This window comes from Panthera onca, chromosome B1, assembly GCF_046562875.1.
Source record: "Panthera onca isolate mPanOnc1 chromosome B1, mPanOnc1 haplotype 2, whole genome shotgun sequence".
NCBI lineage: Eukaryota > Metazoa > Chordata > Mammalia > Carnivora > Felidae > Panthera > Panthera onca.
The window spans coordinates 189330757-189354757 of NC_138342.1; the positions used below are offsets into that span (position 1 = coordinate 189330757).

Below are 24001 nucleotides of genomic sequence, written 5' to 3' on the forward strand. Positions count from 1 at the left end.
GGCCAATGAGAGGGCGGCATTGGTGCGGAGGGGCCGGAGAAAGGAGAGCACCAGGCCTATGAGAAAGGGGCCTGGGGCGGTGGGGACGAGAGCTTGCCGGGGTTGGAGGGACGTGTCAGCGCTGAGACAGGCTGAGCCGAGGGGGCGGGCCCGGGGCGGGGCCAGCGGGGGCGGAGCCTGCTCTGGAACTCACCCTTAATGGGCAGCTGGCGGAGGGCTAGAGAAACGGAGCCTGTGCGGAGAGGAGCAAGTCGGTGGCCGTTGTGTGGAGACTGTGTGTGCGGTGAGTGCTGCCATCGCCCCTTCCTGCCGCGGCCCCGTCAGCCCTAGGCCCGCTCCCTCCATCCTCCAAAGCCCGGCGCCCGCCGGGCCTGCAGCTGCTCCGGGGGGAGTGGAAGAGATGGGCAGGGTCTGTGCGGCGGATCCTTTGTTATGGCACCACATGGGTGTGAGAACGTGCACCGAAGCCCGCTTGGGGACAGAGCCGAGCAGGGGTGGGGGAGACCGGGCCGAGGAGCGGAGATCTGGCTGGAGGGGCCGAGCCCGGAGGACGGGAGAATGGACAGGCCGGGCCGGAGCATCGAAGCCGGATTGCCGGAGACTAGACCCCGGGCCTGGGGACGAGTGGGGGGAGGGGGCGCCGAACCCGGCAGTAGGAGGAGGAGCCGAGAGCCGAAGGCAGCGGGATGCCTGGGAAGGTAGGGCGGCCTTGGGCTAAGATTTGGATCGGGAAGAGAGGAGCGGAAGCTCGGCGCCCAGAAACCGTGCCCCTGGGGGGCCGAAGGCGGGCCTGGTGGTGCCGAGAGGCGCGGCCCTCGGGGCCGATCCTCCCGTTACTGGACGACCGTATGGTCTTTGCTGCCTGTTCCGTCTCGGGCGTAGATTTTCTCCGGTAGACTGTGTGACTCAGTTTTCCAGAGACGTAACTTCAAGCAGTGAATTCCAATTCCTTTTCAGACCTGAGGGCTTCCATAAGTCCTTGCAGCTCTTCCCTGTGGTTAAATATCCATTGCCAAAGTCCCCTAGGAGCTGCTTTGAAACCCCCTCAGGCCATGCTGAAAATTGCGCCCTTCTCACACTTGTCACTCTTGATTTGAGTGGTCTGTTCTCAAGCCATGCAGAAGCTTCCTCTCTCCCTGTACTCAGTAAAGGGCATCCAAGCCAAGAAACCAGGAACCAGCCTTCTCAGCTACCGCGCCCTGTTCTTTCCTCAGTTAGCCATCAAGCCTCTGGACCTCCTGAATATCCGCCACATCTGTCCACTTCTCTGCATTCCTGAGAGCCACCCCAGGCTCTCACGTGGCTACAACAGCCTCATTGGTCTCCGTACTTCCAGACCCCTTCCCCCTTTCTAGTCCATTCTTCACAGCACAGGCTGAGTGATGTTTACAAAATAGAATTCCAGAAGGCTTATCCTTTGCCCATAGGACAAACCCACTGCCTTAACGAGGCTAACAAAGCCAAGCACGGGTTGGGTCCTTGGTCTCCTCCCCTGCCTTATCTTTCATTATAGCACCATTTCACTTTCTGCACAGCCAGGCTGATCTTAATACCTATTCTCTGCCTGGAACACTCTGCATTCGCTCTCTCCCTTCTTTACATCACATTTCCTTGTGGAACTTCTACTTAGGTTTCTGTTCTCATTAAGTACTTCAAGGTTTAAGTCTTCTCATCATGTGTTCCTTTTGCATCCTGCATTTCCTAAGAAGGAAATGGCATATCCTTTGCAATTGCTAGTTTACTATCTCCCCTACTAGTTAGTAAGCAAATTCCATGAAGTACTGTGTTTATCTTGTTGTTCCTTATTGTCTTTCCCCATGTCTAGGGCCTGGCACATGTTAATGCCCAGACTACAGTATTATGTTGTTGTTTTTTTTAAATAATTAAGCCCTGTTTAGAAAAAGTAAACCTATTTTAGGATTACTTGGCAAATTATAATTAAAAGATGTGGATTAGAAAGGAACTGCAGAACTGAAATATGGAGACGCTGTAACAATGTGAATATGTAAGATAGTAACAGGTGCTGAGCAAAGTGATTAGACCAGCCTGTATCAAAATGTGCTCAGCCACTTTGAATGTGTTAGAGTTACATGATCTCCAAGCTTAAATCATCCCTCTCACACCTGATGTTTGAGCTTTGGTTTTGCTTTGCTTTTTTGCAAAAGAAGGCTTTGAAAGTTAGAATGTGTTTGAACAAAGGAACAATTTATTAAAGTGTGGTGATAAAACCTGCTCACAATACAAAGGAAATGAAACATGGTACCTATTTAAATCATCAGATTTGCTTTTGCTCTCCTTAAAAAAAAAAAAAAAGGCCTTTCTTCCTGCCATTTTAAGAGACTAACGTGTTGTCTGATTTAGACATTTATAATATTTCTTTACTGTTTGCTTTCAAACCTAATTTAACACAGCCTACAGCTTCATCCTCCTTCAATGCTGAAAAGCAGTCTTTCCTTTCACGTATGCTTTCAGAACAGTTTTGGTGCCTAGTATTAGATCTTTAAACTCTGCCTCAAAGGTAGGAAGCACTGGTGTTCTGGGCCCCCAAAAAGATGTGGGAATTCTTCAACTGTTAGATAACGTTCTGTACACATTTAGTAAATATAAATGTAAAGGAGGGGAATAGGCACTCTGTTGTCAGAAGACCCGAGGCCAAGTCCCAAGGGCATCCCTTACTAGCTGTTTCGTAGATTAGGCATAAATTATATACACACCTCATAGGGTGGTTGTAAGGATGAAATGGACGTCTGTTGACGGTGCTTTCTAACTATGTAATGTTATTTCTCTGCCTATTTTGGTTTTGCCTGCAAATTGCTTACAGAGATTCTGAGTTCGAGTAAGATAAAGTTAGGTGATCCCTACTGAGCACTGTCTGGCATCTGGCTTGTGGAGGCACCTCTGAATTCCCCGGGGGGTACAGGCGAGTCCCACACAGGGATGGGACCCACGGCTCTGCCCTCACTGCATCCACTCAGGTTGACCGCAGTATTCTGCATGCAGTTGTTCAGGTAATTATTATAGCACAAATGACAATTGAGTAAATACTGCTCACTCTGACTTTTCCCAGTTTCAAACCTTCTCTCCCTGGGAGGATTTTTTTAAGTCAGGTGATTGTAAACACGAATCTGCGTGTAGGGAGGAGTGGTTCTGAGTGGGCAGGAGAAAGTCTTGTAGGTTAGCTGTAATTTTTATGAAAGGCATTCAGGATCCTTCATTCTGCATTTATTTTATACACAATTTGGCTTTGAATGGGGGGGAGCAATTCCAGCCTGTCTTCCTGGGCCTGTGGCCCTTCCAGAAGAAAGGAAAGAATGATTTCATTTGATTCTATGGCACCACTGAACTTAGTCTAGTTTATTCTGTATTTAATTCTACTTGCCGCTCAGTGGGTTTTCACCTCAATTACAAAATAAATATTAAAAGAATGACTACTCGGTCCAATGATAACATCCAATTCAGTGAGTCTTACAATTCCCCAAAGAAACTCAGAGACTAGATGGGAAACAGTTTCCATAAAACCCCCAGTACATTAGAGCTGAAGTCTTTTCTTATTCAAACTCTTTGAAAAGTACGTTTTTCTGTTTCACTTACTAAATTTGGATACATGACTGCTTTTCAGACTTTGTCCTCTGTAATCGGTTATAAATACAACCCTGATGTTTTTCAAGTTCTTTGGCAAAAGCATAAATCCCAGAAATCCTAATGGGAAGGCTTCACCTTTACTTTAGAGGCATACAGAAAATATGTCTTAATAACATACTGAATGCTTAACATGAAAGCAGTTATGTGACTTTTAGAAGTAAATTACCCAGTGGCCTCAGAAACACCGTAACTGTCATCCTTATTTTCTTCATTAATTAGAGTAAGTGCACTTTATACTATTTCTGTGTCTCTGCTATCAGTCTCTGTCATGTTATTTATGCTCTTTGCTGCTTCTTAATTAGAGCTTCTAGGTTATGGATTTTAGTTTCCTGTCTTGAAATTATGAATAGTGTCCTATAGGGTAGTAAGTCACGTAGAAGAGTGGGAGTCCTGGCTCTGCCACTTAAGTTACTTAACTGCTCTGAGCCTCAGTCAGCTGAACTGTAAAATGGGGATCTTAACATCTCAGACCATCACTGGAAGAACTAATCAGAAATACAGTGTGTTGTTTTGTTTTTTTTTTTTAGATAGATTCATGGAGTTGATTCATAAGTGAGTATTCATTCTGATGCCTCATTTTGAGATTTCAAACCCTTTGAGACCAGGCTTTATCCCTTACCTCAGTTTCTTGTAGGGTAGCCCCCAGGAACAACCTACTGATGGGGGACAGGTTAGCTGAGTAGGAATCTAGCAAACTGTTTATACTATTTTAAAATCTTATTCGGAAATCTCTGCTGTAGACACACTTTCAAACTATTCATTTTTAATAACAGAGTTTTGTGGGCTTTTACATAACACTTCATAACTTCATATAGAAATTGCAATTTTAGAAATTAATTTCCATTCTGCACCTTAACTGTAGATGACTTTCTCTGCTTTACTGTATTATTGCAATACATGATGGTCCCTTTAGTTGGCTAACCACAATATAAATAGGAAAACATTACAACTCTTCACTTGTTTAGGAAAACACAGTGTGAAATGTTTAAGTATCTGTTTCAGAGTGACAGCAAATTTATACTGAAAACCTGTTTTTAAACTTGAAGATCTGTTTGTATCTTCAGTGGCAAATGCTAAAAGAGTCTAGGAACTTGAGAAGTGACCCTAAGACCCACATTCAAGTTGCCATCTAATGCCAATTGGTCCACTTAAATTTTCTCTAGGACCTAATATATATTCAAAAATCTACTTTGTGAGCAGCAGCATCCTGAATTGGTGGGAAAAAATAACATACATCAGTACAGCAGAAACAATTAGTATTAAGTTCATTGCTGCACTAAGATATATTTCTTAAATCCTTCTTATCTTCCCACTTACGTTTTGTCAAATGAAAATGTTCTAAGAACATAGACTTCTGTTATCATTTAGAGCATTAGATGTTTCCCTTGAGGGATCATTTTTTTTCCTTCAAGATGAGATCACCATCCTCAGAATAATTTATATTCAGCCAAGCATTAGCTAATGGAGGTGAGGTAATGCTAAATGTGACACATTAGTAAGTTCTGCGAGAACCACAGCGCTGATCCCAAGAGTGTGGATTTGCTACTTTCACGTGGAAAAAGCAGATGGTGACAAGGAGAGAACAAATGTGCACGAATCTGAGGCAGTGAGGATTTTATTTACCATTATATAAATTTACGATACTAGATGAAGGTCAACTGATACTGTCACAATGTATAGTATTCAGATTCTGGTAACAAAAGCCATGAAGCATGTTACAGTATTTTTTCCTGAGAAATCCTTATCAAACACTATAATCCTACTCTAAAGAATTCATATTTTTCCTTTCAGCCACCAACTGCCTTTACTGCAACAAGATCATACATCTCGTGCCTAATATCAGATATTAATAAATTACGATTATTTGTATTAAGCTTGCTCTGTATGAAACTGTAACTTTTAAGAATGATTTGGTCGGAGAAAGTTCAGTAGAGGCACCCGGGTGGCTCGGTTGAGCATCTGACTCGATTTTGGCTCAGGTCACGATCCCAGGGTCGTGATCAAGTTTCACATCAGGCTCCGCACTGGGTGTAGAGCCTGCTTGGGATTCTCTCTCACCCTCTGCCCCTCTCCCGCACCTGCGTACTCTCGCTCTCCAAAAACATTAAGTTAAATTAAAAAGAAAGTTCAGTGAAAAGGAAGTAACTACGTAAAAGTCTCCTATTATTTAAATGAAATCTTAACACTGATATGAGCCAAGAAGCCAAATATTTTAAAACTCTGGAAAGCTGGTCACTATTTAAATTAAAACTTTCTATAAGGATAGAATAGTTTTCATTCCACAGCTTATTGTTGGCAAAAGATAAAAAGGTTGTTAGAAATTAGTATTTCAGTCTGAGAATCACTGCACTGTTGGCCAAAGTGTTTGACAGGATCTCTTAAGGGCTTCAGTCCCATGCGGGAACCTACCAGCATTTAGGGGTTCCTGAGCACATACTGTACATTTGGAAAACCCATTCACAGGGCCAATTTGAGACAAACCCTGGGGGCCAGAAAGGACACTGGCAGGAGCTCAGGGTTCAGCTTAAGAAATTTCTTTTTTCTTTTTTTTAATGTTTTTATTTATTTTTGAGACAGAGAGAGACAGAGCATGAGTGGGGAGGAGCAGAGAGAGAGGGAGACACAGAATCTGAAGCGGGCTTCAGGCTCTGAGCTGTCCGCACAGAGCCCGACACGGGGCTTGAACTCACGGAGTGGGAGATCGTGACCTGAGACGAAGTCGGACGCTCAACCGACTGAGCCACCCAGGCGCCCCAAGAAATTTCTATTTTTATTAAGTTGTCTTTCCCACTGTGTTTTCAGTCCAGATTTACTACAGGCTGGCCATAAAGTCTTGAAACATATATAATACTATTTTCGTATGGATGGTAATACAACAATAAATCATTATATATTTGCCTGTGTTTTCAGAATTGTTAGCCACTCTGTAACTATTCTCTCAATTCATCAAATTAACCACGACTTTGTTTTTTAGCAAAAAATTATGGATGGATAGTTTTTTTGAGTTCTAGTCTGCCCACTTAGAATTGGCCTGCATGGGGCAATTTCGTCTCTAGATTTATGGTTCAAGGACATTTGAGGTTTCCTGTACCTGATACATGTTTTTTTCAATGTGTGAAACAGAAAGAGAAAGAAAAAGAGGGAGACTAGAACATGGCACAGAGCAGTTAAGGAAGGATTGCTACTTTCATAGTAGAAATGATCTTTGTTACTATTTTCTAACTTTAAAAATAATACATGGCACAAAAACAGACACTCAGATCAATGGAACAGAATAGAGAACCCAGAAATGGACCCACAAACGTATGGCCAACTAATCTTTGACAAAGCAGGAAAGAATAGCCAATGGAATAAAGATAGTGTCTTCAAGTGGTGCTAAGAAAACTGGACAGCAACATGCAGAGAAATGAACCTGGACCACTTTCTTACACCATACACAAAAATAACTCAGGCAACAACAGATGTTGGCGAAGATACAGAGAAAGAGGATCTCTTTTGCGCCGATGGTGGGAACGCAAGCTGGTGCAGCCACTCTGGAAAACAGTACGGAGGGTCCTCAAAAAATTAAAAATAGAACTACCCTCTGACCCAGTAATTGCACTACTAGGTATTTATCCAAGGGATACAGGTGTGCTGTTTCGAAGGGGCATGTGCACCCTAATGTTTATAGCAGCACTATCGACAATAGCCAAAGTATGGAAAGAGCCCAAATGTCCATCGACGGATGAATGGATAAAGAAGATGTGGTATATATATACAATGGAGTATGACTCGGCAGTCAAAAAGAATGAAATCTTGCCATTTGCAACTACGTGGATGGAACTGGAGGGTATTACACTAAACGAAATTAGTCAGTCAGAGAAAGACAAAAATCATATGACTTCACTCATATGAGGGCTTTAAGGGAGAAAACAGATGAACATAAGGGAAGGGAAACAAAAATAATATAAAAACAGGGAGGGGGACAAAACATAAGAGACTCATAAATATGGAGAACAGAGGGTTGCTAGAGGGGTTGTGGGAGGGGGGATGGGCTAAATGGGTAAGGGGCATTAAGGAATCTACCCCTGAAATCACTGTTGCACTGTATTATAACTAACTTGGAAGTAAATTTAAAAAATAAACATACACCATTTAAAAAAAAAAAGGGCACTTGCTGTGATGAGCACTGGGTGTTGTATGTAAGTGATGAATCACTGGGGCGCCTGGGTGGCTTGATCAGTTAAGTGTCCGACTTCGGCTCAGGTCATGATCTCACGGTCCGTGAGTTTGAGCCCCGTGTCAGGCTCTGTGCTGACAGCTCAGAGCCTGAAGCCTGCTTTGGATTCTCTCTCTCTCTCTCTCTCTCTCTCTCTCTCTCCACCCCTCCCCCACTTATGCTCTGTCTCTTTCAAAAATAAATAAAATAATTTAAAAAAAATTTTTAAACAATACAGATATCATAGAAAAAATAGAAAATAAAATTTTAAGGAATGAATAAGTTGCCAATAATCCCATCCCCCAGAGATAGCCACAGTTAGCAGGTTAATATGTAAAGATCCTAGATAATTACTTTGGGTCTTTTTCTTGTGTTTGCTTTGATGGAGATTATTTTATACAGCTTTAAAAGCATTTTTTTAATGTTTTATTTATTTTTGAGAGAAAGCATGAGTGGCGGAGGGGCAGAGAGAGAGAGAGAGAGAAAGAGAGAGGGACAGAGGATCTTAAGTGGGCCCTGTGCTGACAGCAGCAAGCCCGACGCAAGTCTCGAACTCAACTGTGAGATCACAACCTGAGCCACAGTTGGACACTCAACCAACTGAGCCACCCGGGCACCCCTGTAACCTATATCTACTTAGCCTTACATTATAAGCATTTGCTATATAATTGATAAGTACTTTTTTGTACTGTTTATATATTTTGATTAAGAGAGGGCTGGGGAGAGACAGGTAGAGAGAATGGGAGAGAAAATCCCAAGCAGGCTCCACACTCAGTGCAGAGCCTGATGCAGGGCTTGATCCCATGACTGCGAGTAATGACCTGAGCCACCCACGTGCCCCTTGTTAAGTTGTTTAAAAAACTTTTATACCAGGGCTGAGTGTAGCCTGCTTAAGAGTCTTTCTCTCCCTTGCCCCTCTCCCGTGTGCCCTTTCTCTCCAAAATTAAAAACAAAACAAAACAAAACAAAAAACATTGTTTTAAGTTTTATAGCTCTATTAGCCAGTGTATGGATACACCACAACTTAACTATTCTCAGTTCTCCATAGTCTCAATATTTTGTTGAAAAATGCGTATCCTTCCCTCCCCACCCCCACCAACCCCTGGGGCTATTTTTTTAGGCTGCATTCTTAGAAGTATGATTTTACCAGGCCAAACTTCAAAGCATTTATTGAGGGGTGGGAGGACATATCAAGATGTTCTCAAGAGATGATCCCAGTTGACGTCCCTTCCAGTAGTGCATGAGAATGCCTGTCTCACACACCTCTCCTCATATTGTGCGTGATCGGTTTTAGGTATGACTTGGTTCAAATACATGGGTAAGTCCGCACAAAAATACAGCTAGGACATTTTGGGATTCTTGTCTCGTGGCTGATCTAAATATAGAGGAAATAGGAGCAATCCCAGGGAAGTACCTAATCCTCCCTCTGTCACACTCACCATCTCTTTACACGGTGTGCCTGATATTTGTCCTCCTTCCCATCATGGCAGATGAACCCTCTCCTGTTCTTAGCTGAGACTGACACCTCCCCACATGTGAGCTACATCCACAAACCCTTTCATCCCTTCAGGAACTTTCTCTCCTCTTGCCCTGTTAATTTCTCACTTTACACAGATCAGTCTCACCAACGTGAAAGCATGCCTGCTATAACCTATCTTTAAAACCAAACAACTTAAGAAATCTCTGCCCCCTTGTCCCCCTCCAGCTACTATCCCATTTCTCCTTTCCCCTTCACTGCAAAACTGTTTACTCACTTTTGTTATCTTTACTCATTTTCCTTCTCCCATTTTCTCCCCAACCCTCTGCGGCAACATGGACCCTTTTAAACTATGATTTTTGAAAAGTATAAAATGTGGCTGTTGGGTAAATGTAAAATAAATGTGTCAGATATTTTAAAGCATTTTTTTTAATGTTTATTTATTTTGAGAGAGAGAGAGAGCGTACACGTGCAATTTGGAGAGATGCAGAAAGAGAAAGGAGAGAGAATCCGAAGGAGGCCCAGATGCAGGAATCGATTCCATGACTGTGAGATTAGGACCTGAGCCAAAATCAAGAGTCAGATGCTTAACCGACTAAGCCACCCAGGCGCACCAGATATTTTAATTAATAATAGAACCAGTAAGATATTAAGACCAGTTCAAAGGAGAATTGGAAGAACAAACATAGACAATTAGGTATAATGAAATGAATTTGCTAATAGAAGCAAAACTGGTTAATATCCTATAGGGCGGTAATACATCATTTGAAAGGGTCCTCTTTTCTACGGGTTCAAAACCAACTGCATCATTAAAAGACACATTCATTTTTGTTGCTACGGACAAGAATCATTTGCATGGCCATCCATTTTCCATGACTTATCGTCCTACAGAGTTGTAAAATAACCTACACAGTACAAGGTCAGTCAAAAGACACCCTATAAAGTCAAGATTCCTCTTGACAATGGCCAGCACCACACTGAAATGATATACAGTAATTTCTTTTGCCCATTTCCAAGTGTTAGACAATTTTTCCTGACATTCCTCTGATACTCCCCCTGCTGCCAGTCACCTTAGTCTCCTACTGGCTCTCTAAATACCAGAGTGCCCCAGTGTATCTCCAGCACTGATCTCTCCCTGATTCCAGACTCTTAACTGCCTGCATCTACTGTTCAACTCTAGTCTAAGCCATCATCATCCCTTTCTAGAACTATTCTTTAAGGCTTTCCATTGGCCTGTGTGTTTGTGCTCCAGTCTTCTGCAGTTAATTCTCCACTCAGCAGTGACAGTGATCTTTTGAAAGCATTCCTTCCCTCCTCTGCTTAAAAACACACCAATGGTTTCTCCTTGCAACCAGAATAAAACCCAAGCTGCTCTCAGCTCCTGAGGGCCCCATGTGATCTCACCTTTCCTACTCCATTTCTCTTCCCTTCCCTCCCCTCCCTTCCCCTCCCTTGACCATGCACTAAGTGAAATTAGTCTTCTTTCTGTACCATGAATACACCAAACTTTTTCAGAGACGTTGTACTCGGGGGTCCTTCTCTGGCAAGGATAGCCTCAATGTCTTGGATCTCGATGTAAATGTCACTTCGGAGATGGCTTCTCCAACCACCTTAGCTAAAGTAGCTCGCACTCCCAGTCTCTCCAGTACTTTACCCTATTTTATTTTCTTCAGAGTTCCAATTAGTGTCAGAAATCTTACTGTCAATCTGTAACTATTCTTCCTTTCTAGGATGAAACTTTCTTGAAGGTAAGAACTTTGCCTTGTCTTCTACTCTGTCCTAGTACTTACAATGGTACCTAGCACAAAGCATGTGCTCACTAAATATTTGCTTACTTACTAAAAGAGGGTTCATCACTATCCTCCCGTGATTTTGTAGAAAGCCTGTAGGAAACAAGATGGTAGAAAAGCAAAAAAAGTCTTTGTTAGAAATGCAAAATGAAGACTGGTGTTGAGAGAAGGTGAAATGCTACCCTCCTCTGTGGTTGAATTGAAATGGTGACACTTCCTTTCCTCCATATTCTTGTCTCCATCTTTCCCCACCACGGGTGCATATAATATTTAGGGAGAAGGCAGGAAGGAACTTAACTTTGGAGAACAAAAGAAGTCTCCTTAGTTCTTAGGAGGCCTTGAAAGGGGTGGGCTTTGGTAGGGATTTTCAGTTTGGGAAGATGAAAAAGTAAGTTCTAGAGATGGATGGTGTGATGGTTATGCAATAATGTAACTATACGTAATGTCACTGAATTGTACACTTAAAATAGGATGGTAAATTTATGTATGTTTTATCACAATTTTTTAAATTTAAAAGTGGGAAGGGAGGCTAAGGCTTTCTATATAAGCTCTGTGGTTGAGTAGGTCCTGTTGATGGGCTGGTATATTCTTTTAAGATTCCTGATTTTAGCATACGAGTTAGGTTAAAATTGTATCTTGGTTAGAATTTCTGAGATAGCCAGGGCTTCCAGAGGCTGGAGAAAGTTGAGCAATTTTGGCCTTGTTTTTTCTCTCTTCTTTATTTAAGGAGGCAGATTGCCATGGGAAGTACCTTTACTTCTGGAAGGCTAGAGAAGACATGGGAGAACTCCAGAAGACAAGTAGTAAGGCCCTGGCTTCCTCGGAGGCCTCAGAGCAGAGTGGGAAGGAAGGGGCCTCAGTCACTTAGCTCTGTGACTGTGGACCAAGTCATTTAATCACTAAAAGTGGAGTTTCCTGACTTGTAGGAGTGTCAGGAAGAGAAAAGGTCACATGCCCAGCACAGTGTCTGCTGTATAATAAGTGCTTTGATTGTTAAGGACGTGCGCACTGCATAAGGTAGGCTAGAATTGTCTGATGGAAGCATGAAAGCAGAAACTTCAGTTCTTACTTCCTGGTTTCCCAGGCCATCCACCCCACCGCCCTAAATGAGAAGTCGGGATTCTCAAGCCCAGTTTCAGAATAAAGATTATATGGAGGTTTGGAACTTCTTGGTGCTGTATCTCTCAAGAATCTAAAGCATCGTAGAATAGTATGATGTGAGGTATACCGTTGTGATGGGGCCTTTCTGGGTTTTGTTTTGATGGTGTTGAGTTAGAAAACTGAGTTCTTATCAATGAATGACCTGCTCTGTTGCAATAAGTTGCAACTGGTATCCTGGTCGGGTGGGAGTGTACAAATGTAAAAATTGATCAAGCCGCATGCTTCTTCCCTGTATACTGTATGGACTTCATAGCTCGCTTAAAAAAGAAAGAAAGAGACAAAGAAATGGGCTCCGTTACACATACTTTTAGAAGGGATCATTGTTTTCAGGTTTGACTCACAGAAACATTTAACAGAGGAGGTGAAGCTGGGGAGGGGGGTAACGCTAATGTGAAAATGTCCATATAAAGCATTAATTTGGAGAAACCATCATTGGAATAATTAAGAGGAGGCAGTGATCTTATAATTACAGATTTTGATTACTTCCTATCTTTATATTCTAGTTAGAAGTACCCATGGAGAACAGTGAAAACTCAGTGGATGCAAAATCCATTAAAAATTCAGAAACGTAAGTATTTCTAATACTATCTTTTTTTTTTTAATTTTTTTTTTTTTTAACGTTTATTTATTTTTGGGACAGAGAGAGACAGAGCATGAACGGGGGAGGGGCAGAGAGAGAGGGAGACACAGAATCGGAAGCAGGCTCCAGGCTCTGAGCCATCAGCCCAGAGCCCGACGCGGGGCTCGAACCCACGAACGGCGAGATCGTGACCTGAGCCGAAGTCGGACGCTCAACCGACTGAGCCACCCAGGCGCCCCTCTAATACTATCTTTATAATCAGAGAAAGGCATGTGTACGTGACACAGCGAACTTTGAGAAGCAAGGAAACAGAAAGGGCTTTCAAACCAGAGACACCCAGCCAGCTCCCTACCTCAGCTGTGTGGCTCCACATGTCTACTTAGCCTCCCTGAATCTTCTTAAAATCAAACTTTCACGAAACTATGGGGAGGATGGGGAGAAAGACGAGGTACAGTGCCTGACCCACAGTCAGAGACCCTAACCTGGAAGCGGGACGCCACAGGAAGGGCAGAACTTGCAGATCTGGATGGTTCTGTGCTTCCCTAAATCCTTCTGGAGGATGAGAGCTTCTGTGTTTGGGGGAGATTTTTGGCGTTGTGTTTATCTCTGAGGGACAAGACTAAAATGAAATGACAATTCCGAGTCTGGGGAAGAATTGCCTGGTTTTAGATGATCTTGTACCCTTTGTTTTTCTGTCTTCCTTTTTGCAATATTTTACATATTAATGTTTCCCATAACCAGATGTTGGAGAAAGAAAAAAGATAAAACTCAAAACACTATTAATTTAATTCATGTCATTATCCATTTGCAATCTCTTGGAGAACTTTGAATTCTAAAATTTCTTTCTGAGACCTGATATTACTATTTTGGACCACCCAGGGAAGTAGTAGTTTTAGTACTAAATAAGAGTATTACAGAACTATTAACAGGTTACCAATAAAGATTTAGCGGTGTCTGTTTCACTAAGGAGATTTCCTAGAAACTAAGCTTTTGAAATGCACTCTCCTTTTAGAGGGTTTGGGGATTTTTTTAAAAACCTTTTTAAATGATACATGCATTTTCCTACCTTTTCATATCATATAGAATATAATTTTTTTACCGGTTTTATTCATTTTTGAGAGACAGAGAGCATTAGCAGGGGAGGGGCAGAGAAAGAGGGAGACACAGAATCCGAAGCAGGCTCCAGACTCTGAGCTGTCAGCACAGAGCCCAACGGGGGGCTCAAACTCATGAACTGTGAGATCATGACCTGAGCCACCCAGGTGCCCCTAGAATATAATTTAATAGCAAATTACATGGGAGCCCAAAACAGATTTAGGTCGTTTTTGTCCTGTGCTAAGTTATCCTCACGTCCCTTGGTTTTTTGAGTCTCTGCTCTTTATCAGGCAGCCCCCTCCCCCCACGGCTCCCCCAGCCTGGCTATCCTACTGCCTCCTAGGAGGCAGCAGGAGGTGAAGAATTACTGTTCTGGGGTCCATTATCTATATGGTCTCCAACAAGTCAGTCTGCTTTCAGAGTGTTGATTTTCTCACCTGTAAAATGTGGGGATCTTCACCTCTAGCTAAATATAATAGTTCCTTTCTGACCTTGACTGCTTTCATGTACTATTTTCATCTTTTTCCAACAATGTTTTTAGAATTGCATGTAGTTGCACGTAATGAAATACTCTCCGGTTAAAGGCATGATGAGTACATGCACTTTAGGTATTGAGGTTTGGCTGTTCCTAGACCTGGTATTTACTGATTCTTGGGCTAGATCAGGGTTTGGGCTTCCAGTCTATTTTGGTCAAGTATTATTGGAATGTAGCCACACACTTTGACTTACATATTGTCCTGGGCTATGTTCACCAGCAGAACGGAGGAGCTACAAAAAACACAGGCCTCAAATACTTGATATTTGGCCCTTTTGGGAAAAAAAAAAAAAAGTTTATTGACCCTGGTCTAGGATTAACAGAGGTTTAGCGACTTTCAGACAAGTATTTTCCAGTTATTTACAACAGTGATTTTCTGTATTAACTATTAATTCGTTTAACTCATGGCATTTAAGGAACAATTTAGGAATTGTGGTAAATATTGTGCTTCAAGTCATATATGCATTTTGTTGCTTTCCTAGCATTTCAGGGTAATTTTTAAGACGTTGCTCTTACCTTGAAAGGTAAAATATCTCACAACATTATAAGAAATTTAAAATGTTTAAAGCATAAAATATATGTGATGAAATTCTGTACAATTTAGAGGAAAGCCAAATGTAGAGATTAAAAGCCTGGACTCTGAAGTCCAACAGGTGCTCTTGGCCTCGGTCCTGACACGTTATCTGCATAACCATCTGCACATTACTTAGCCTCACAACAGTCACTTCCTCATCCGTAAAATGGTTTCTTGTGAAATTTAAATCAGGAAAGGCCTGCAGCACACAGCCTAACACCCACCCAACAAATGTGAACTGTCCGTATGTGTTATAAAAGTTGTATTGATGTGAACAGCAGCATTGGCCTTTCTGTCTTTGTAAACTGTTTGATTTCCAAGCAGAAAGATCTTCCATGGAAGCAAATCAATGGACTCTGGAATATACATGGACAACAGTTACAAAATGGATTACCCTGAAATGGGTTTATGTATAATAATTAATAATAAGAACTTTCATGAAAGTACCGGTATGTATCACAACCTAATTTTTAGTCCTTTTCAAACATCGTCCTGTTTACATTTGGTATCATTTTAAAAATAGAACTGATGTTATTAGTTAGTAAACGATAACACAGAATAACCACAAAGTAAGGATGGAGCAGGACCCTTCATGTCCTGCAACACATTATGAAGTCTCCATCTTCTATCCACCATCATAATCTCTCCCTCTTCCTATAGCAGGCCTCCTATCTGTGTGTTGGCTTTTCTGCCCTCGTTTCTTTATCCCCCTGTTCCCTCTTTAATGCTAATGGAAGGATTCAACAAATAACAGGTAGTAGTATTTTTTCATTCCAGGAATTGTACAGGGCACCTGGTAGGTATTCTCTTGTTTAATTTGCAAAACGACCCTGAAAAGTAACCACGGTTAGGTGCTTAAAGGTTAAAATTCTTGCACAGAGTCACACAGATAATTTAATAGCAGAGCTGGGACTTGGCCTTGGTGTGCCCGACCACGCCCCCAGCCTGAGCTCTCAATCCACCTCCTGGACTCCTTCACCTGTTTGTATCTTCACTTGCTCTACTGACTTTTTCCTTTCCCCCTACAAAAATGACAGAGCCCCATTTGAAAGAGACCTTTCTTTTACCCTGCTTCCTCTTAAGCTTTGATCTCATTTTTGTCTCCTCTAAATTTTGAAAACATGTACTTCAAGCTTGCTGTTTTCACTTCTTTCCATCCCTCTTGAATCTGTTTCCTCCACTACCTCTCCACTGAAACTGTTCTCTTAGGTTCACCATGGCCTGACCACCAAATCTCCTTCCCAGCCTCTATGCTGAGTACCACTTGAATCTACTAATACATTGCAGACTTTATTTTTAGAGAATATAAAAAATAAAATCCCCTACAATCCTAAAAAGCTAATTAATATCTTGATGTATTACTTGATACTTTCTCCTGACCGTCTCTCTTAAAGCTTAATTGTATTCATAATATGCAAGCAATATTGTATCCTTATTCCTCTTAACGTAATATAAACATTTTTCGTGTTCCTATATTATCTTCAGATTTTTTCTTTTAATGATCATATAGTATTCCATTTGCTTCATTTGTATAATTTACGATCTGAATGGGCTGTTTTTCCACTTCTTATTTTTTAAATTGATGCTGTGATCATTCTTTGAATTGGCATATCGATCACATTAGAATTGATTTTTAACTAAAGAAATTAGAAGCAGCAGATCTAATTTAGGAAGCTGTCTACCAGAGTGGTGGTGAAAATGGCCAAAAGATGCCAGGTGGCACTGGAAAGATAAGTGGGCCTTGGTGTTAGATTAGTTATGAAGAATGAGGACACGGTGAATGGGGATGGGTGTCTAAATCTGAATGGCAGCATTTTGTATTGCTTTCGGCTATAAGTTGAGATGCCGCCTTGAACCATGGGACATTCTGTCTCACATTGCCAGTTATGATGCCCACTTCCTGTAGGATTTTACACTGTTGAATGTGTTCTTTAACAACCATAAGAACAAACAACAAACCGGTAGTCTGGCTTTAGAGCAGACTTTAGAGCATTAGGGTGAGCTCTTTTTCTGCTTTGAAATTTGAAGGTCAGGGCCTTGCAGTGATCTCTTGACAGTATCATACTTTCGGTTCTACTATTAAATAGCTCACAGGGGTGCCTGGGTGGCTCAGTCAGTCGAGTGTCTGACTCTTGGTTTAAGCTCAGGTCATGCTCTCATGGTTTGTGGGTTTGAGCCCCGCGTCGGACTCTGTGTTGACAGCTCAGAGCCTGAAGCCTACTTCGGATTCTGTGTCTCCCTCTCGCTCTCTCTCTCTCTGCCCCACCCCCTCCCCTGCTCACACTCTGTCATGCTCTCTCTCTCTCTCAAAAATAAATAAACATTTAAAAAAATTTTTAAATGGCTCACAACCTAGGACCAGAATTCACTCACCTTGTCACATAGCTGCATGGTACCCTCAGCCTCTCCAAAGTCAAAACTTTGCTAGGCTTATTTTTTTAATTTTATAAAAAATTACATACGGCCATAATAGAAATTTCAGAAACTACAGATTAACAAAAGAAAAACCACTAAAATCACTCACAGTCACACTACACAGAGATACTCTATCAACAATGTTTTGGAGCTATAGACATCGAGTCTTTTTTTTTCTATTCATACACGTTAATAATGTATTCACTTCTAAGGTGTGTCCTCCCCAACATTTTAGCATTTTTAAATCTGGGTGCACTGTGCAATCAATCTGTACATTTAGGTGGAGGGTACCGTAAAGGAGTGATGAAAGCCCAGGACCCCCAGGTACAGGCCTAACGCCAGCTTTGTTACTTTCAACAAGTGCCTGAACCTCTCTGTGCTCCTGTCCCACATCTGTACAAAAGAAGCTGGTCATAATCATGGTCTCGTGGTGCTTGGAAAGGGTTGGAGGAAATTACTCCTGGCAGGATACCTGGTGAAAAATATTAATGTGGTAGTGGGTTTGTGGGGTTTTTCCTGAAAAAATATTATTAAAGTAGTAACGTATCTTAAAATTGCTGGGAACTTAAAAAAATCCAGTTCCTCTGAGTGTATGAGATGTGTATATGGTTATATATATATATATGTGTGTGTATATATATATATCATATTTTTCCTAAACAAAAGTAGTATCCTATATTGTTTTATAGGGTTTTTTTATACAATGACCACTTCCCATGGTAAAATTTTGTCTACAGAAATGGCAACACAGTATTCCATTATATAAATGAATCATAATTTATTTAACCAAAGTTCTCCCATTAAGCATTTCAGTTGTGTTTTTTACTAAACAGCTGTGAAAGATCTCCTTAGGACCATAACACTGATACAGCTTGTATTATGAAGTGTCTTATATGCCAAGAAACTAAAGAGACTTAGTGTTACCAACGATCAGAGTAACTGAATTTTCTTAACAGCTGAAAAGAAGAATTTATTGCGCTGAATAATTCATTCAGAGCCATTACTCTTTTTTTCTTTTTAATGCAATTTAAGTAATCCTTTCTGTTTTCCAGGAATGCCGTCTCGGTCTGGTACAGATGTGGATGCGGCGAACCTCCGAGAAACATTCACAAACTTGAAATACGAAGTCAGGAATAAAAACGATCTTACACGCGAACAAATTGTGGCATTGCTGGACAGTGGTAAGAAATAACGAAGAGTGACCCGCCTTCACGGTCCAACTTTATATGACGGTAGCTGTAATTACAGCCGTAAAGCGTGAGAACGGTGGCATCGTACTGTTTATAAGCCTACATTGTATATAAATGACATAAGAGTAGTCGTGCCCCCCCCCCCCCCCCCCCGAAATGGTCTGAGCTGTGCTGTCTGGCACAGGTGGGGCTTCAGTGACCTCTCGGTTCCGTCTTCAAGTCCTTCATCTTTCTCCTGTGCGGTCTCCTAGGAGATGAGTGAGCGAAGTTGTGTTGGGTTTTCTTTGCTTATTTTCCTTACTTATAAACGTTTTTCCAGTTTCTAGAGAAGATCATAGCAAAAGGAGCAGTTTTATTTGCGTGCTTCTAAGCCACGGTGATGAAGGAATCATTTATGGAACAAACGGACCTGTTGACCTGAAAAAATTGACAGGTTTCTTCAGAGGGGATTATTGTAGAAGTCTAACCGGCAAACCCAAACTCTTCATTATTCAGGTAATCTTTCACTGAATAACCTGGTGATGGAGGATTAATCAGGGATTAAGTTACTCGTTTGTGGATTAGCCGATGGATTCTTTTTTTCCCCCAGAAGCTACTGAACTAATGTTAACTTTTTTATTCATTTAAACTACCACTTACGAGATCTAGAATAAATGTTCATTTTAGACTTTTATCCAAAATATTCTTCATAGTTAACATCCAGTTTTACACAGCCTTTACATTTCTTAGGAATCAGTTATGTGTGTAGGGGTACCTGGGTGGCTCAGTCACTTGAGCGCCAACTTCAGCTCAGGTCATGATTTCAGTTTGTGAGTTCGAGCCGTACATCAGGCTCTAGGCTGACAGCTTACAGCCTGGAGCTTGCTTCAGATCCTGTGTCTCCCTCTCTCTGCCCTTCCCCTGCTTGCACTCTGTCTCTCTCCCTCTCTCTCTCTCTCAAAAATAAAATAAATGTTACCAAAAAAATTAAAAAAGAAATCACAGTTATGTGTATACACACAAGGTGTTTTATTTTTTATTGAGAGAGAGAGAGTGAGTGAGAGTGGGCATGAGCGGGAGAGGGGCAGAGAGAGAGAGAGAGTCCCAAGCAAGCTCCATGCTGTTAGCACCGAGCCCAACATGGGGCTCAAACTCACAAAGAGTGAGATCATGACCTGAGCCAAAATCACAATTGGACCCTTAACCGACTGAGCCAGCCAGGTGCCCCACGCATAACAGTTTTTTAGTAAATGTTTATTTTCTAACCTCTAGGCCTGCCGAGGCACGGAACTGGACTGCGGCATTGAGACTGACAGTGGTACCGAGGATGACATCGCCTGCCAGAAAATACCAGTGGAAGCCGACTTCTTATATGCGTATTCCACAGCCCCTGGTAAGGGTACAAACAGTGAATGTTACCGGGAGATCTTAAACACAAAGAAACTGTTCCAAAGGCTGTCAGGATTTTGATATTCATGAACAGCTAGCGGGTCTGTATTTCAGGTAACTTTAGCTACAGAGAAGTGTCTTCAGCGAAGTCTGGCTGGAAAATCTGCTGATAGAAGGAAGCATACTTGGACAGTGCCATTCATGAACTTAATGCCAGAGAGGAGGCTATAGGGTAATGCAGAATAGCACTATCGTGATTTAGTAGTAGAACACAATATGTACCATTTTGTCACAGGTATGGTAATTGTGAGAGCTTCCTCCACTTCTTGGAATAGGAGAGAGGTATGTTTTCCAGAAATTCTTTGGCAGATGGGAGATAAAAAAGATAAACCTTAATAGTATATGACAAGGGAAAAGAAATGTGGTTTGTGTTAAACCCATCAGCATATAAATAAGTATTGATTGTGTGATTTATTTATGATGCGACTAACTCAGGGTGTCACAAAGTTTGGAAATGGAGGACAGATGCATTTTTTTTTTTATTTTTATTTTTTTTTAACGTTTATTCATTTTTGAGAGACAGAGTGTGAGTTGAGGAGGGGCAGAGAGAGGGGGAGACACAGAATCCAAAGCAGGCTCCGGGCTCTGAGCTGTCAACACAGAACCCAACGCGGGGCTCGGACTCACAGTGTGAGATCATGACCTGAGCCGAAGTCGGACGCTTAACCGACTGAGCCACCCAGGCGCCCCTGAGGACAGATGCATTTTTAAACGATGTTACATTTTTAAATACGCTCAGTATGATTTCTTTTCGACCTCAGGACATGTTTCCAGGTAAAGTGCTTCTAAATTAGAAGCAGTCGATCCAAGAGTTAATCTGAAAAAAGTACAATACATACATTTTTTACCCTTTTTTGGAGTTTTTGAATACCCTGTAATGTCTTTATCATACTCCATTCAGATGCCTCGTAGACGCATTTAGGACACTCGAATGTGTGTGCAGACACGAGCAGCTTCTGTCTTGGATGAGTCAATAATCTGACTGCAACACTGTGCTACCCCAGTGGTGCTTCTCACACGTTTGCCTCTGTACCTTCTGCACATTACCCTCTACCCTCCCTGCGGGAAGGGGGACCCAGAGAAGAGAGCTTCCCATAATTCAGCAGGGAAGGTAGTTCACAACTCTTCGTTTCCTCGCCACGAGGAGGGGTATATACACAGCACACTTTTGTCCCCTCTAGTGTCATTTCCCCGGACACCACAGGCGCCGTTTCTTTTCCTTTTTAGGGCTGGCCCTGCTTGAGGAAGTGTATGCTTGTTTTCTCCTTGACGATTATGTGAGAATTTATAACATCAGACACTCACGGCATTTCGGTTACATTTTGCCTTGTAGGTTACTACTCCTGGCGAAATTCCAAGGATGGATCCTGGTTCATCCAGTCACTTTGCTCGATGCTCAGACTGTATGCTCACAAGCTTGAGTTCGTGCACATTCTTACTCGGGTTAACCGAAAGGTAGCTCTAGAATTTGAGTCCTTTTCTCTTGACTCTGCTTTTCATGGAAAGAAACAGATTCCATGTATTGTGTCTATGCTCACAAAAGAACTATATTTTTATCACTGAAGATGGATGATTTTTTTTTTTTTTTTTTCAGTTTGTATGCCAAGGGAGGAAAAGGTTTAACTGCTTTGTTTTCCTCTCTCATTTAGATCTAATCTAATACTTCAAGTGGTATTTTGGAACATGGCACTTTCATAGCAGCAGAATTATGAGGCTACCTCAAACTCAGAATCAGGTAGTTGAAATCAAACTTAATTAGGGATAAATAAAAGCGAATAGTGGCACAATCATTGTGAGGGGAAATGTTTGTAAATTAACTGCTCTCATAATTAGCAAGTTTTAGTGATGCCATGCTATGAATTTTTAAGTAAATACGGAAAACGTTAAACATTGTAGTTAGGAAGTTCAGTGGTCCTGGTATGCTGTCATTTAAGAGTATGCATTCTGGTTTTTGTCACACCATAGACCTACTGATGTGGAATAAGGTGTCCTAGAATTGTGGGGACCCATGGACACGGTCAAAGTCTTAAAGACCTACCTTGATTTTAGAATCGGTATTTGGAGATAAGGCCCCTGTACTTTTAGATCATTTGTCTGAGTGCATGGTTTTGTGATGTTGGTCCTGAGCAGGTCTTCTGCGGCAAAAAGTCACGTTTACTATTGAAAAAGAAACTGAGTATTTTGCTAGAGAGGCAGCGTGCGCAAATTCCGTTGATTCTTGTGAGGCTAGATGCGGCGTCAGTGGAGGGAGACAGAGTCAGAAGTGCGAAGTGCCAGAGAGAGTTCATCCACCAGCATCGCTGTCCTGATGTCTGCGCCCGGGCCCATGCGCTGAGCTCTCACCAGGAGAGCACCTGAAGAGCAGTTACGTAAAAACCTCAAACTGTTGATCGTGCTGATAGCAGCGCGAACTGACAAAACTCTACAGGAATATAATAAAACACACCGTGCATAGTAAACAGTGTCATGCAATGAAGAAGCAATAAATCCATCAGCTGGGTGCTCCATAACTAGGAGATGGTTTGACCTGAGCAGAGACACGGCGGGCACAGCCCGTGTGATGTGATGGAGACGGGGCCACAGACCGGCTTCAGAAAAACCACCGCCAGTTAGTTGTTTTGTATGGACTGGTGCGTGTGGAGGATGAATCTCCAAGAAAGCAAACCAAAGCAGAAACGTTTGAATTGGAAATTTTCCAGAGAAGGTGAGCGTCACCGCCAAAAGCATAGCACGCTTTGTAGTATGGTTTTTAAGCAAGCTATTTTCTGTTGAAGTCTACACAGGAAATGGTCCGGTTATAATCATGCCCTGTTCTCTGAAATGAAAGGCCCACCGCACACAGAACCTGAGACGCCAGCCAGTCTCCCTCCCCTGGCGCAGGGGAAGCGGCGCTCGGGCAGGCCCTGGGCCGCTGCCGCGTCACCAGGTCTCCCTGGTTTTTCCGTCTCACGTTGCACATAAGCTATCTCTTGCTCAAAGAAAGGAACTCACATTTATAAATGACAGCTCTTTGTTTTGACTATGGAACTTTTTTGTATAAATGAAGCATGCAATGGTATCTGTGTGACTGTTCTGTAAACTTTTGTTATGATTTTTTATTTCAAAACATAAATTTTAACTTAAAATCACCAACATGGTCAAGTTTTTGTTGTCGTTTCTGATGTTGTGCTACTGACTGTAGTTAAAAACATTTTTAACCAAGGAGCACTTGGGTGGCTCAGTTGGTTGGGCGTCCGACCCTTGGTTTCAGCTCAGGTTGTGACCCCACAGTGGTGGGATCATGTCTGGCTCTGTGCTGACAGTGCAGAGCCTGCTTGGAATTCTCTCTCTTCCCCTCCTCTCTCTCTTCCCCTCCTCTCTCTCTCTTTCTCTCTCTCTCTCTCTCTCTCAAATAAATAAACTTAAATTAAAAAACAAAACAAAATGGCGGCACCTGGGTGGCTCAGTCAGTCAGTTAAGTGTCGGACTTCGGCTCAGGTCATGATCTCACGGCTTGTGAATTTAAGCCCCTTGAGCCTTACGTTGGGCTGTTCACTGGCAGTGTAGAACCTGTTTGGGTTTCTCTTTCTCTCTCCCTGTCTCTCTGCCTCTCCCCTGCTAGTGCTTTCTGTCTGTCTCAAACAAACTAAAAAAATTTAAAAAAGAAAAGAAAAGAAAGAAAGGGCAGACATGCAGTTTTAAATTTCTTCCAGTATTTCTGTAATACACATATTACGCTATAAGTCAGAAAACTAAATTAAATTATCCTAACTGGGAATGGGGGATTCCTATTTCCAAGAAATAGAGGATGGCATGAATAACTTTTTAAAGACTCTTTAAAGCTATAGTTCTGTAATGGGTTGAGAAAACCAGCCCATTCTAATCTCCCTACTATCTAAAGAAACTTGAGATGTTAAAAAGAAAAAAAGGACCAAGG

General features: G+C 42.0%; 1 protein-coding gene across 4 annotated transcripts; it reads left to right on the plus strand.

Annotated features, from left to right (window-relative positions):
• Positions 1-150: 150 nt before the first annotated feature.
• CASP3 (caspase 3) lies at positions 151-23211 on the plus strand. 4 transcript variants are annotated; one of them, XM_060652912.3, is made up of 8 exons: positions 209-283; positions 11835-11910; positions 12772-12836; positions 15374-15501; positions 18520-18648; positions 18977-19152; positions 19909-20029; positions 21419-23211. In XM_060652912.3, exons 2-8 carry the CDS (start codon positions 11848-11850, stop codon positions 21646-21648), a joined length of 912 nt encoding a protein of 303 aa, XP_060508895.1. In that variant the 5' UTR covers positions 209-283; positions 11835-11847; the 3' UTR covers positions 21649-23211. The 4 variants fall into 4 exon arrangements, with proteins under 4 accessions (XP_060508896.1, XP_060508898.1, XP_060508895.1 ...); XM_078445290.2 differs by having other exon boundaries at positions 219-283; positions 15377-15501; XM_060652913.3 differs by lacking the exon at positions 11835-11910 and having other exon boundaries at positions 151-283.
• The last annotated feature ends 790 nt before the right edge of the window (positions 23212-24001 follow it).

Coding starts and splice junctions, on each gene's coding strand:
- CASP3 (XM_060652912.3), top strand. CDS start 11,848: ATGGGAAGTACCTTTACTTCTGGAAGGCTAGAGAAGACATGGGAGAAC. Junction 12,837..15,373: donor TCCATTAAAAATTCAGAAAC/GTAAGTATTTCT, acceptor TTGATTTCCAAG/CAGAAAGATCTTCCATGGAA. Junction 19,153..19,908: donor CCAAACTCTTCATTATTCAG/GTAATCTTTCAC, acceptor TCTAACCTCTAG/GCCTGCCGAGGCACGGAACT.